Source organism: Rhinolophus hipposideros (assembly GCF_964194185.1).
Source record: "Rhinolophus hipposideros genome assembly, chromosome: 14".
Taxonomy (NCBI): Eukaryota; Metazoa; Chordata; class Mammalia; order Chiroptera; family Rhinolophidae; genus Rhinolophus; species Rhinolophus hipposideros.
Window position 1 is genome coordinate 40,699,574 of NC_138060.1, and position 13,475 is coordinate 40,713,048.

General features: G+C 40.7%; 1 protein-coding gene across 1 annotated transcript in view; it reads left to right on the forward strand.

The window, feature by feature from the left end:
- The first annotated feature begins 12,786 nt into the window (after window positions 1-12,786).
- Window positions 12,787-13,475, forward strand: part of KAT2B (lysine acetyltransferase 2B) — a 92,281-nt gene continuing 91,592 nt past the window's right edge. Inside the window, exon 1 of the mRNA XM_081071513.1 lies at window positions 12,787-13,134. Coding sequence (XP_080927639.1) covers window positions 12,835-13,134 — 300 coding nt within the window. The 5' untranslated portion in view covers window positions 12,787-12,834. The remainder of the gene's footprint in view (window positions 13,135-13,475) is intronic.

Consider the following 13,475-nt stretch of genomic DNA (forward strand, 5'->3'; position numbering starts at 1 on the left):
ACCATCCTTGATATTTACCCAAATGAGTTGAAAACTTGTGTCAACACAAAAACCTGCACATGAATGTTTAAAGCAGCTTTATTCATAATTTCCAAAACTTGGAAGCAACCAAGATGTGCTTCAGTAGGTGAATGGATAAATAAACTTGGTATATTCATACAATGGAATATTATTCAGTGATAAAAGGAAATGAGCTGTCAGGCCATGAAAAGATATGGATGAATCTTAAATGCATATTGCTAAATGAAAGAAGTCAACAATATTTTTATAACTATATATGGTTCTAGGTGAGTACTAGACTTATTGGGGGAAATCACTTCGTAAGTTATATAAAGGTCAACCACTAGGCTGTACACCTGAAACTAATATAATATTGAATATCAACTGTAGTTGAAAAATGTTTTTTAATTAAAAAAAGGAGATATAACAATATAAACATAAAAAAAAAAAGAAAGAAGCCAACCTGGAAAGGCTACATATTGTATGAATCCAGGCACGTGACATTCTGAACAAAGCAAAATTATGGAGATAATAAAAGGATCAGTGGTTACCAAGAGTTGGGAGACAGAGGGATGAATGTATGGAGCCTAGGGGATTTTCAGAGCAGTAAAACTATCCTGTATGATGATGTAATGGTGGATCATATTATATATTTGTCAAAACTCCTAGAATGTACAACACAAAGAATGAACTTTAATGTAAATTATGAATTTAGGTAATAATGTATCAATACTGGCTCATCAATTATAACAAATGTGCCACACTCATGCAGGATATTAATAATATGGAGGCGGGGGATTGCCCGGTTAGCTCAGTTGGATTAGAGCACGGTGCTGGTAGCACCAGGGTTGCCGGCTGGATTGCCGCATGGGCCACTGTGAGCTGTGCCCTTAAAAAAAAAAAAATGATAATATGGAGGGAAGGGAGTGAGGGAAGGGCCTATGGGAAATCTGTACTTTCTGCTCAATTTTTCTGTAATTCAAAAACTGCTCAGAAATATTTTATTATTTTTATTAGTTTATTAATTAAAATATGTATTTGTGTATGTAAGTAGAAATATTCCAGGAAAACATCTTTTTGGAAGTGTGTCCAACAATTTTGTTTTCCTAATTCATGTCTAAAGCAAATAAACAGTAAAGATTGTAGGAAATTAGAAGATTAACTATATTGGGAAGGCTGATAGTACAAAAGAAGAATTCTTTTCCTATAAGATGGCTATATCAATTATTTAATTTATATATTGAGCTACTACAGGAGTAGGTACTAGACATAAAGGCCAATGGCAGGTCTCTACCTTGAGGAGCTCAGTGTCATGGGGAAAATAGACCTACGCCTACAGATGCATTACTGGATAATAACAATGTCAGGGCTTACTATGTGCAGGAAATGGTTTCTAAGCATTCCATCCACGTTATCTCACATCCATACAATGCTGCAAACAGGCACTATTAACCCATTTTACAGACAAGGACACTGAAGCTCTGGAAGGTGAGTTAACTTGCCTAGAGGAAGTGGCAGAGTAGGGAATCAAGCTCAAGTGTGTTGACCAGCAAAATGGGTAACTTCTAGTATGCCAGGAACAGAGGTAAAATCAATTCATTTTGGAAGACGAGGACAATCAGTGATTCAAATTGCTTCAGGAAGTAGGATTCTTACTACTGGAAACTTTTGAAGTTCAAATACATTCACCAGTCTTTTATTTTCGCTCTTCTTTCCTTTTTCCTATGGGAAGACATTCTTTGGCTTGTCCTTCTCCCAACTAAAGGTCAATCGACCTCATGTGGCTCAATGGAAAGGTGGCCCGCCTAGAAAACGCTGCAAGTCAACCTCCCTAGTGGGCTGCCGTTGTTCAGCTTAAACCTGCCCATGAAATTCAAGTTTACTAGATGTTCCATAACAACTATGATCATAAAAGTTAAGGCAAAAAAAAAAAAAAAAAGTTAAGGCAGTAGACAGCAGTCCCTTGGAAGAGAGTTATATTTAGCAGTCCTTTAGGATCTGTCTCAGGATATCACTGAGATTCTAGTACAGGCCGTTACTGTTTGAGAGCTTCTCAGCCTGCGGCGGAGAAAATGGAGTGGGTGGTTTGCTGACAGTTTTTATAAATACCCCAGTATTTATTTAATGGCAGAAACACACAGAACACACAGAGCATTAGAGGAAAGAACACAGCTTAGCTCCATTCATCCTCTGGGCCCTGGACCAAGCACTTCTAGTCTGTTCTTAGGACCTGCCTCTGGAGCCAGCTGCAGCCCTGTGGCTGGGAAAGTCACCTGCCTGCCTGCTGGAGGAGGAAGGAAGGAAGGAACAGGGAACAATGAACCATTTGTTAAAAGCCAATTTTTTTTGTTTAGTTTTGTTTTTTAAGTTAATTTTCTGATCCTATCATTCCTCTGCTTAAAACCTTTTGGTAGCTCATCACTGCTTTTAGGATAAAGGTCAAAAGCCCTAATAACGTTGACGAGGCTCAGCCGAGTTTGCCTCTTCCGTCTTATCCCTCCCCACTCTCTTTTTCACTGAAGTTCCTCAAACATGTCTGCACACTGCCCACCTCAGGCCTATACATGCTATTTCCTCCCCCTTGAATGCTTTTCCCTTCACCGTCACTAATTCTAACTCATTCTTCATTGTCCAGCTAAACACCTCTCTTCTACAAGCTCAACTGTTGCACCATCAGAAAGATAGTTCCCAGTGCCTCACACAAATCCTCCATCCTTATCAAATACCATCACAACTCATACTTTTCATTTATCCAACTTTCTAATGATGTATTTGTATAATTATGTAATTAATGTTTCTCCAGTTCTGTCTTGCTAGCCATTATAAACATTTCAACCCTAGAGCCAATGCATAGACTTCACAGTAGCTATGCCTGCTATGTAGTAAGAAGAGTTCTATCAATAAATATTAATTAAATAAATAAATGAACAAATGACATAACTGTTTGAGAGCTTCAATATTTAGTTTTTACTAAGTGGAGTAAGAAAGATCCCGATTCTTCCTCAGTTCATAGCAGTGCCCCAGTCTGAAGATACATGTTTCAGAAGCTGGCCAATAGTAGGGCGAAGAGAAAGGAGAGTGGAGAATCAGAAATTCTTAGACTCTGCTGGGAGTTTGGCCACCAAGCAATCTGATCTTCTACAACTGTACCGTCCAATATGGCAGCCACTGGCCACATGGGCTATTCAATTTAAACTAGTTCAAATTAAATACAATTAAAATTTCAGTTCATCAGTCTCAATGACCACATTTCACATGCTCAATGGCCACATGTGGTCAGGAGCTTCCATACTGGACAGTACCGATGTAGACCAGTTCTATTATCACAGAAAGTTCTATTGAATGGTGCTGCTCTAGACTAAAGCATCTCATCTGTACAGAACATAGGATTCTCAAAAGAGTGAAAGAAGAAAGCCCACTTTCCCTTCCGCTTTCAAATCGGGAGGTGGGAGAGAGAGACTGCATCCATTATAGTTACTGCCTCCATCACAGGTAACTCCAGGTGCTACAGCTAAAGGTTCTTCATCTGTAAATGGGACTCCTAGGTGCTCCTTATTGGGGTTCTTAGGAAGATTAAGTTAGTTACAACACATGTTCAGGCCCTGAACTCTCAATAAATGGTAGTCACTCTCATTACCGGCTAAGAGTTCAAGTAGTAAAGAGCAAGAGAGACTCTGGTGCAACTTACTTAACTTCTCTGAGCCTTAAGTTCCTTATTATGAAAATGGGAATAATAACGTCAACATCCTAGTAAGGATTACATAGGATATTTTGCCAAAAGGGCTTAGTACAGAGCCTGACATCTACTAAGTACCGGAAAATTGTGGGCTATCCTTATTTTGTTATTGTTGAATGCTGTAGCAAACATGAATTTCTCAAGAATCACCTCAGAAATTGGATTCTAGCTGTGAAAACATTCCAGGTATGGGCCTGAAGATGTGTGGATGTGGCCAGTAGAGCTAACTTCCTGAAACTTTCATTTGATTTTGCTGAGGGCTGGCAGGCCACCCTGTGAGCCCAACTGTTAGTAAGAGTCAGTTACATTTCTGAGATGCCCGTGACTTCTCACCAGGCCATGAAGCGCCTGATACAGGCTATGTGTCAGAATTCTACCAAAAAGTATTGGTCGCCGTAAACAACTGAACTTTTTTTTTTTTTAATTGGGGAAGGGGAACAGGACTTTATTGGGGAACAGTGTGTACTTCCAGGACTTTTTTCCAAGTCAAGTTGTTGTCCTTTCAGTCTTAGTTGTGGAGGGCACAGCTCAGCTCCAGGGCCAGTTGCCGTTGCTAGTTGCAGGGGGCACAGACCACCATCCCTTGCGGGAGTCGAACCGGGAACCTTGTGGTTGAGAGCCCAGTGGCCCATGTGGGAATCGAACCAGCAGCCTTCGGAGTTGGGAGCATGGAGCTCTAAGAGCCTGAGTCACCGGGCCACCCCAACAACTGAATTTTTATCAAAGTTTTCTAGTTGGACTCAACCAAATTCCTTTAATATCTCCAGTCAATTGTGCTAGCGCCAATGTTTTCTTCCAAATTTTAGACTTGTTTTCATCAGGCAACCAAATTCCAAACAGGATATGTATGTTTGTCTTTGGAGGGTGGAGAGTGGGAAAGAAGAGAGGGAAATGATGTGTAATCTGATGTCAAGTTAACAGCAAGAGAAGGAAAGTGGGGGAGGAAAAAGGGGATTACTAATATTTATTGACTACCCACCATTTACCAAATTATTTTTATTTTTTTCTTATTGACTTTCTTTTTTCTTTTTTTCTAAGTTTTAAAGTAATACATGTATATGGTTAAATGTAATTGCATTTAAAGTGCACAAATTTTGAGTGTATTTTCATTCAAAAAATGTGAATGAAAGTAAATGTAAAACGATTCAAAAATTAAACATAGTTTTATGTTTTAAAAAATGTTTTCTAAAATATTGAAAAGGACTTTTCATCAAAATGAAAAGGCAAAACGAAGTTCTAGTTAATCACTATCAAATTTTTAGCTAAAGATATTAAAATAAGCTAAATATTTTATCATTTTGGAAAATTCAGTAAGTCTTTCAAAATAATTTGTAAAACCTGTTCACACTCTTTACAGTCAATGTTCATCAATTTGCCAATGGAAAAAAAAATAAAGTCACACTTCCCATATGTAATGTTTAGATCTATGTACATATACATTTAAGGGTAAAATGAATTGTTTAATATTACAAAATGTTCCTCAGACCCTGTGCATGTCAGTGAATACTGTGCTAATTTATGAGGATCTTTAAAAGCATGAATTGGAACACAAAGAAAAGCAAGAAAATGGCTGCTTGGCACTCTGGGAAACAATACTTTGTTATGCAAGAATCTTTTGCATTCATGCTAAGAAGGAGGATTTGACAAGTTAATTAATTTGTCTTTTCTCTTACCTAAGCATTACTGCCACTCAAATCCTGCTCTCCTAAATGGTGCCTCTCTTAAATGCAAAACTTCTCTGTATTCTGATGCAGGCGCCTTCTGTTTTGAGGAATTAGGAAGAGATACAAGGAAGTATGTCTCCCTAGGGCTTGAGACAGTTAAGCAGAAGGGTGAATGTCTAGGTGTACAGAATTGCCTTGTCTGGAGCTCATACCAAATGACAAGTGACGGAGATGCCCCCCTCACCCTGACTCTGCCTTTGAGTTCTTCTGACGTGAGTAACTTTCTAAACTATGGGTCCCAGAGTAAGGCCTCCTCTTGCCTGAGGCTAAGGATAATCGTGCTTTAATAACTAAGTAAAGAACATGCAATCTTAAACTGAGTAAAAGACTTTTTTAAAAGCATTGCCATGAACTTCCAGTAGATTGAGGTATAAGGTCATGCTACAAGGCATTCCTTCTCCAAACGTTTAACACTGATGTTTTAAAAGTGAAATACAAAGAGAAAATTTTGGTAAGATGGTGACTGCTGCCTCACATTATCTCAGCAATTAATTGAGGTGTAACAGGGACTTAATTGTGAACGATAAGGACAATAGAACTGAAAACTCACATAGGACACTAGTATCTTCACAAACATGGGTTAGGCAAAGTGGTTTTAAATGGGACAAAAGAGCACTTAATGTTAATTGATAAATCAGACCAATAAAAGAGCTTCTGTTCATCAAAGGACAGTATTAGGAAAGTAAAGAAAGGTCAAGCTGCCCGCTAAGAAAATATTTGCAACATATATATCCATTGAAGGATTCAAATCCAAAATATAAATTGAGAATTTATCACAAATCAATAACAAAAAGACCAGCTAATTTTAAAATGGGCAAAAGATTTAAACAGGCCTTTATTTCACAAAAGAAGATATCCAAAATGCCAATAGGCAAATGAAAAAGAAATCCTTATTATGCATGTTGTAAATACTAATTAAAACCATAAAGAGATACCACTATATAACCACAAAAATGGTGAAAATTAAAGAGATTGACGATATCAGAGTTTGAGGAAGGTGTTCAGCACTGTCATTTTCATTCCTTGCAGATAGGTGTAAAAGTTGGTGCAATCACTTTGCAAAACTGGCACTGTCTATTGAATCGCAACATACACTTTTCCTATGATCCAGCACCTATACTCCTAGGTATACACCCCGGAGAAATGAGTGCATATGACCGTCAAAAGGTATAATAGTCATATTCATAGCAACTTTATTCACAGTAGTGAAAAACTGGAAATATTCATCAGTAACAGAATGGATAAATAAACTGGTATAGTCATATAATGCACTACTACACAACAATACAAATAAGTGACATGGCTACATAGAACATGATGGATGTCATAAACTTAATGGTATTCAACAAGAGTCCATGCTGTATGAAGAACAGGCAAGACTAATTTATGATGAGAAAGCCAGAATAACAATTACCTTAGGGTACTGTCTAGAAAGGGGCAGAAAAAGCCCTCTTGGGTGTTGGGCATAGTCTTATGTATTGACCTGAATGTTGAATAGCTAAGTATATGCATATAAAAATTCATTGAACTGGACAATTAAAATTAGTGCACTTAACTAAACGTTATATCTTGGGAAAATAAGTCTCTAAAAAAAAAAAAAAAAAGGGTAAATATCCCAGAACAGAGAGGCAAAGGAGTAAAAGCAGCTGAAAATACAAACACGGTGGACTCTGATTCTTACTTTTTTCTTTCTTTCCTTTTTTCTTTTGGTGTGAAAAATACACAAATGTCTATTTTTTTAATTGACATAAAATAATATTTCAATGTAGTCATCATTTTTCTTTATAGATTTTCAAACAATATTAAACTCATCCTGACTAGATATAACACATTTGTTGCAAATGTTTCACCTTTGTAGATTTAAGGCCTTTCCTAAATGGAAGACTAGGTAAGTAATGAATTAGATCTTCTCTGAAAGAACTACATACGAAAAGGCACGTTCAGCAAGAAAAAAGAAGCAAACCTAGATTGAAGGAGTACAGTGCAAGAAATGGTGAGCATGAGAATTGTTCAGATATATTGGCAGAAGTGTTAAGTATGTTAATTCACTATTTATTGCATGTTATGGACTGAATTGTGTCCCCTACCCCAAATTCATACGTTGAATTCCTAAGTCTTAGTACCTCAGATGTGATTATGCTTGGAGATAGGGTCTTTAAAGAGGTAATTAAGGTTAAATGAGGTCATATATAATTGGTGTCCTTATATAAACAGGAGATTAGGACACAGGGACACACAGAGGGAAGACCACATGAAGACATCGGAGGAAAATGGCCAACCCCACCAATACCTTGATCTTGGACTTCTAACATTCCAAATGTGAGGAAATAAATTTCTGCTATTTAAGCCATCCAGTTTCTGGTACTTTGTTATGGCATCCCCAGCAAACTAATATATTACAGTCACATAAGAAGTTGGTTTGTGTCATAAACAAAATGTAGAGTGAAACAACAACAATAAGCAAGATGGGAGTGTTTGGTGGGTAGTTATAACAGGCTAATATCCTCTTGGTTTCCAGCCATGTAAGAGGAAGAAGTGTTCTTTTCCAGAACACTATACCTTGGCAAAGCTGAGTAGTTGCAATAGAGACTATGACCCACAAAGCCTAATCTACAATCTAGCCCTTTACAGTAAACGTTCACCCAACCCTTCTCTACAGGGTTTATTTAGTGAATGTTAAAAAACACGAGGAAGGAGGATACAAGGATACTTGGGAAATGAGATAAAGAGAGATATGAAGGAGGATTTCTTAACCTAATTATATATATGTGTATATATATATATATATATATATATATACACATATATATATGAGATAAAGGGAGATATGAAGGATTTCTTAAACTAATTAATTACTAGTATATATAGCATATCTGGCTAATGAAAACAAGAAAATTTGGTTAGTGAATATAGACATTATATCACTCACTGAACTTTTCTATGTGTTTGAAATATAACAATATACAGATTTTTGTGTTTTGGGAAAATATGTTACTATACACAAATATGTTTGTGCTTTCGGAAGATATCATGTTACTATAGTATAGTTCCCACAACTACTCATTCCTCTCGCCGTGCCTAACAACTGTACCGTACTACTTTCCATTTTTCTTCTTTGAGTTCTTTATCCAAAGTGGTTGCTGATGTATAACACCTGTTTCATAAGTTGACAACCCTGCTCTGAGCTTTGATTTTAGACCTAGAGGGTCAGCTGCTGCGCTCAGCCAACCAGGACTTGAGATTAAGGAATGGAGGTAGATGGTTTGCCCATTTAAGGGAAACTTAAACTTAGAAAACCTGTCCTGATAAAATTTTTCTAAATTTGTGAAATTATGTGTATGACCATTTTCACAGAGTTAGGGAATTAGAATCCCTCTTAGGATTTATTTAAAAAAAAAACAAACAATTATCTGGCACTAACAAGAATAAAATTCATGCTATTCAGATTGTTACAGAAAATGTAGGTCATATCAAAGTCTGGTTCTTTGGAAATTTTATTTTCTTCCATAATTTTCAAGATGCTTGAAGAGATAGCTACTCAGAAATTGCTTTAGAAAAGCTGTCAGCCATTTAGCCTGAGTTCAGAAGAAAGGAGACTTCATTTCTTCTACTTATTTTCTACCTTCATTGTAAATGGTAGGTAGGCTGGTAAAACAAGCACATATGTTAGTATTTAAAACAAAACAATGGGGAAAAACCCTCTCTCTACAAGAGCAATGCTCGGCCAACACATTTAGGCCTATTATTTTCCTATTTTCCATATTAAATATGGAAAATTGTTATTAAGAACTAAAAATAAAAATGAATAAAGTAGCACTAAAGGTATTTTGGGCCAGCCATGCTGTTTGGGGGAGGGTTTCGGGCAGCAAAACAAATGCAGAGGCCCTAAGGCTGGAAAGAGCTTCCTGAGTCTGGCTGGAGTATGTACTATCACACGGGGAGAAGGGCCAGGAGAAGTGGATCTTGCCAATCAGGTTATAGAGTTGAGATTATATTTTAAGTGTTATGAGAAACCCCTGGAAGGTTTCAAGCAGGGAAGTATGGAATAAGTTTTGCATTTACAGTTTGAAACCTCTGTACAATTATGAAGAGGGGATTGTAGAAGAGCAAGGGTAAAATCAAGGAGACCAGTTAGGAAGTCGCTGTCAGGAGTCAGGGCAAGAGACGATGGCCACAGAGACAGGTATGAAACGACTGAAGATAGAGTTTACAGGTAGAAATGATGACTAGTGTTTATTGAAAACTTTCTTTGAGTGAGGAACTGGGGAATACAAAGTGAGAAAATAAGTTTTATTCTCAACGATGCCCAGTGGAAGGGAACTACTTTTAAGAATTTGCTGTGTGTCTTTCTAAATCTCTCTTGCTTTTGCATTTTTATATGTATTATTGAACACATACAGAATTGTGCTTATATGCCAATGAGTTTGTTTTTAACATAAATGATATTACACTCGACAGGGGTTCATTCAACAGTATTTCTTGGAGATCTATCTATGCTGTTACATTTATATAAAGGTCATTCTTTGTAATAATCTCATAATAGTATTAATACGCCAAAAGTAACCGCCAGTGGTCAACCTGACCTGTATAATTCCTACTCCCCACGCCCTTTATTTTGTAATTGTGGCTTCTCTTTACCTCAGTAAGTTGTAAATACTTTGTAAACTAAAACATTGACTTTTATTTTCTGGGTACCCATTTCCTAAAAGGACTCTGTACACAAGAGCTAAATACTCACAACAGCCTGATTAGGAAGTCTCCGGAGTCCTTTGCCCTTGAAATGTCCCCGCCTGGTGCTCATAACACACTTTGAATAGGCCTGGAAACTCTAGGTCTTCAGCCTAAGGCAGTATGTCATTTGGGTGCCCTGAGCAAGAAAATAATGAAAAACAATGTTCAGTAGATGTCACAAGCCATTCACCATTCAGACAGTGATGGTTTTCAGGGTGTATTGAAATGAGGTTGTTTTCTTCTTCAAACTTTCTGCAAATAGCCTGCAATTTGAATTCTGGGAGTGGCTTTGGGAGAGGGAAGTGATGGGTGAGTTAATGGTAAAGCTGGGTTCCTCCCCACCCACAACATTTTATTATGGAAAATTTCAAACATACTGATAATTTGGAAGAATAGCGCATTGTGAACACTTCTATACCCACTATCTAGATACACTCTTAACATTGGACACTTCTTTATCATATATATGCTCATCTGCTTATTTTCCCATTCACAGACACATCGATCCATCTGATTTTTTTGATGCATTACAAAGCACATTGCAGATATCAGGGCACTGCACACCTAAACTTTCAGCATGAAAAACATTAAGTAGAGGTCAATATTTATGATGTTAAAACCATATTTGAGGGAAATTTATATCCAATGAAATGCACAAATATCAAGTGGACCAGTCCATCAGTTTGACAAAATGCCTACATGTGGAACCCAAACCCCTATCAATATCTGCTAACATCACGATGTTAGATTTTGACCAGAGGATCACAGCCTTTAACACTCCCATCCTGCTTTGGCAAGAATGGCAAAAAAAAAAAACAAATCTGTAAAACACCTCAGCAGAGTAATGCGAGAGTAACAGTGGTAAAGTGAAGCACAGCAAGCTGAGAAAGGAAGCACCCAATCAACTCTTCTAATGGGACCGACCTGACGAGAGTTTACCATTTCAGACCTTCAGATTGGACTCAAAGTGGGAGAGGATGTTTCCTTTTGCCTTGTCTAATGTCACTGGTTAGATGTACAAACTTTGAAAACTTTTCCATTTTTACATATCACTCTGCATTAAAAATCAAAAGAATGTAGAGAATCTATAAAAAAGATAGAGAAAATTAACTGGCAAAAACAGGAATGGGAAGGGGGAATATTTCTAGGGAAAAACACATTCCTTAATATTTCTGGCTGGATTTGGCTGAGAATTATACAGCATGCAAAGAATTTGATAATATGCACATTATGACCCATATTACATAAAAATTATCATTCACATTATGAAAGCAGGGCACTTGTAACGGGTCCTGAGGAATAGCCCTGGGCTTTAAAAAACTGTTTTAGAAAGGCTGACCAAGGGTGCACAACGTTCAAATGAAAAAATGCAATGTTCATTCCACCTTACTAAACACATACCTCATTGTCATGGACAAGGAAAACGATAGTTTTCAACAGTTTAAACGCTGAGTTGACTTTTTTTTTTTTTTAACTTTGAGGCCAAAATCAGTACTCATTTTTTGGTGTGCTTAATTTTTTTCATGGTTAATATGCCTGCTGGTGGTATTATTTTTGAAAACTATGGAACATTATAGAAAAGAATATAGCAAGATTATCACCATACCGAGATGAGCCCTGTTAACAAACTTGTTGTATTCAAACTTTCCCCACTGCGCAGTTTTCATTTTGACAGTTCTTTTAGACAACCGTGTGTGTGAGTGAGTGTGTGTTTTAACAACCAGCACTTTCAAACAAAAATTACAGAAATACTGAGTCTTTTTCTTCCTCTGGCCGATTGGACCCAGAATTTACTGCAGGAAGAAAGCGTTCTTAATTAAAAAGAAAAAAGTTGGACAGAAAAGTATTTAAAAAGAGAAACAGAAAACATCACGCCTTTATTTTGGTGAATTAGCAACAAAGAAAAGGATTAGCATAGACGGGTACTTTTTAAAAATATTTATTTTCCTCCGGCTCCCGCTAGGGTGGAGGAAGTTCTCCGTTCCGAGAGAGGGTGGAACAGAGTGGAAGAACAAATGACGGGGAGTCCCCCCCGCACCCTCGGCTTGGGAGTGCGGGGGTCAGCAGCGGGGGCTGCGGAGATACAGGCGGCCAGCAGGTGCCTGGGCTCCAGCCCCCTACCTCCCCGCCCCCATCCGTCACCCCCTCCCTCGCCCCCTGGCGGGTGAGCGCTAGGAGCAGAGGCGCGGGGGTGGGGGGTGCCAAACCCGCGGGCAGCGGGAAAGAGGCCGAGGGGGGGCTTCCCGGCTCCGGCATCACCGAGAGGTTGGCACCGCCTGCACGCACCCTCAGTCCGCAGCCCCGGGGAACATGTCCGCGGCCAGGGCTCACAGGAGAGCCCCGGGGAGGAGAACCGGGGGAGGGCGTGTGCAGTGGCGGCGGCGGCCGCGGAGCCGCTAGTCCCCTCCCTCCTGGGGGAGCAGCTGCCGCCGCCGCCACCATCAGCGCGCGGGCCGCGGCCGGAGCTAGCCGGGCGAGCGGCGCGCGCGGGGGCGGGCGGGGGCGGGGAGGGGGGTGGGCAAAGGGGGCGGGAGGGCGTGGGGGGAGGGTCTCGCTCTCCCTGAGCCCAGAGCCCGAGAGGGAGACCCTGGCGGCGGCGGCGGCGCCTGACACTCGGCGCCTCCTGCGGTGCTGCGGGGCGGCATGTCCGAGGCTGGCGGGGCCGGGCCGGGCGGCGGTGGGGCAGGAGCCGGGGCTGGGCTCGGGGCGCTGCCCCCACAGCCCCCCGCGCCGCCCCCGGTGCCGCCGCAGGGCTCCCCGTTCGCCGCCGCCGCCGCCGGGGGCTCGGGCGCCTGCGGACCGGCGACGGCAGTGGCGGCGGCGGGCACGGCCGAAGGACCAGGAGGCGGCGGCTCGGCCCGGATCGCCGTGAAGAAGGCGCAACTGCGCTCCGCTCCGCGGGCCAAGAAACTGGAGAAACTCGGAGTGTACTCCGCCTGCAAGGTATTCGCTCGCCGCTCCCGGACCGCCGGAGGGGACTAGGGCCCAGCTCACGGGACCCCCGCCCCCTCCCCCTCCCGCCCGCGCCTCCCGCCTCCCGCCTCCCGCCTGGGGCCGCTGCACCGCGGAAGTGCTGTTGTCGCCCGCGCCCAATTAGCTGCTTCTCGGACAGGAGCGCTTTGGGGTTGGAAGAAGGGGGATCGCCAAGACCGAGAGTTTTTCTTCCCTCGGATTTGGAAGGAGTAGTCTCTGTCCGCGCTGCTGTGCTGCCCTGGGGCTTTGTTGCTCTGTAGGAGCTCGCCCGCGGTGCCTTCCCGGGAGTGGAGCGGTGCTCACTGTGTAAC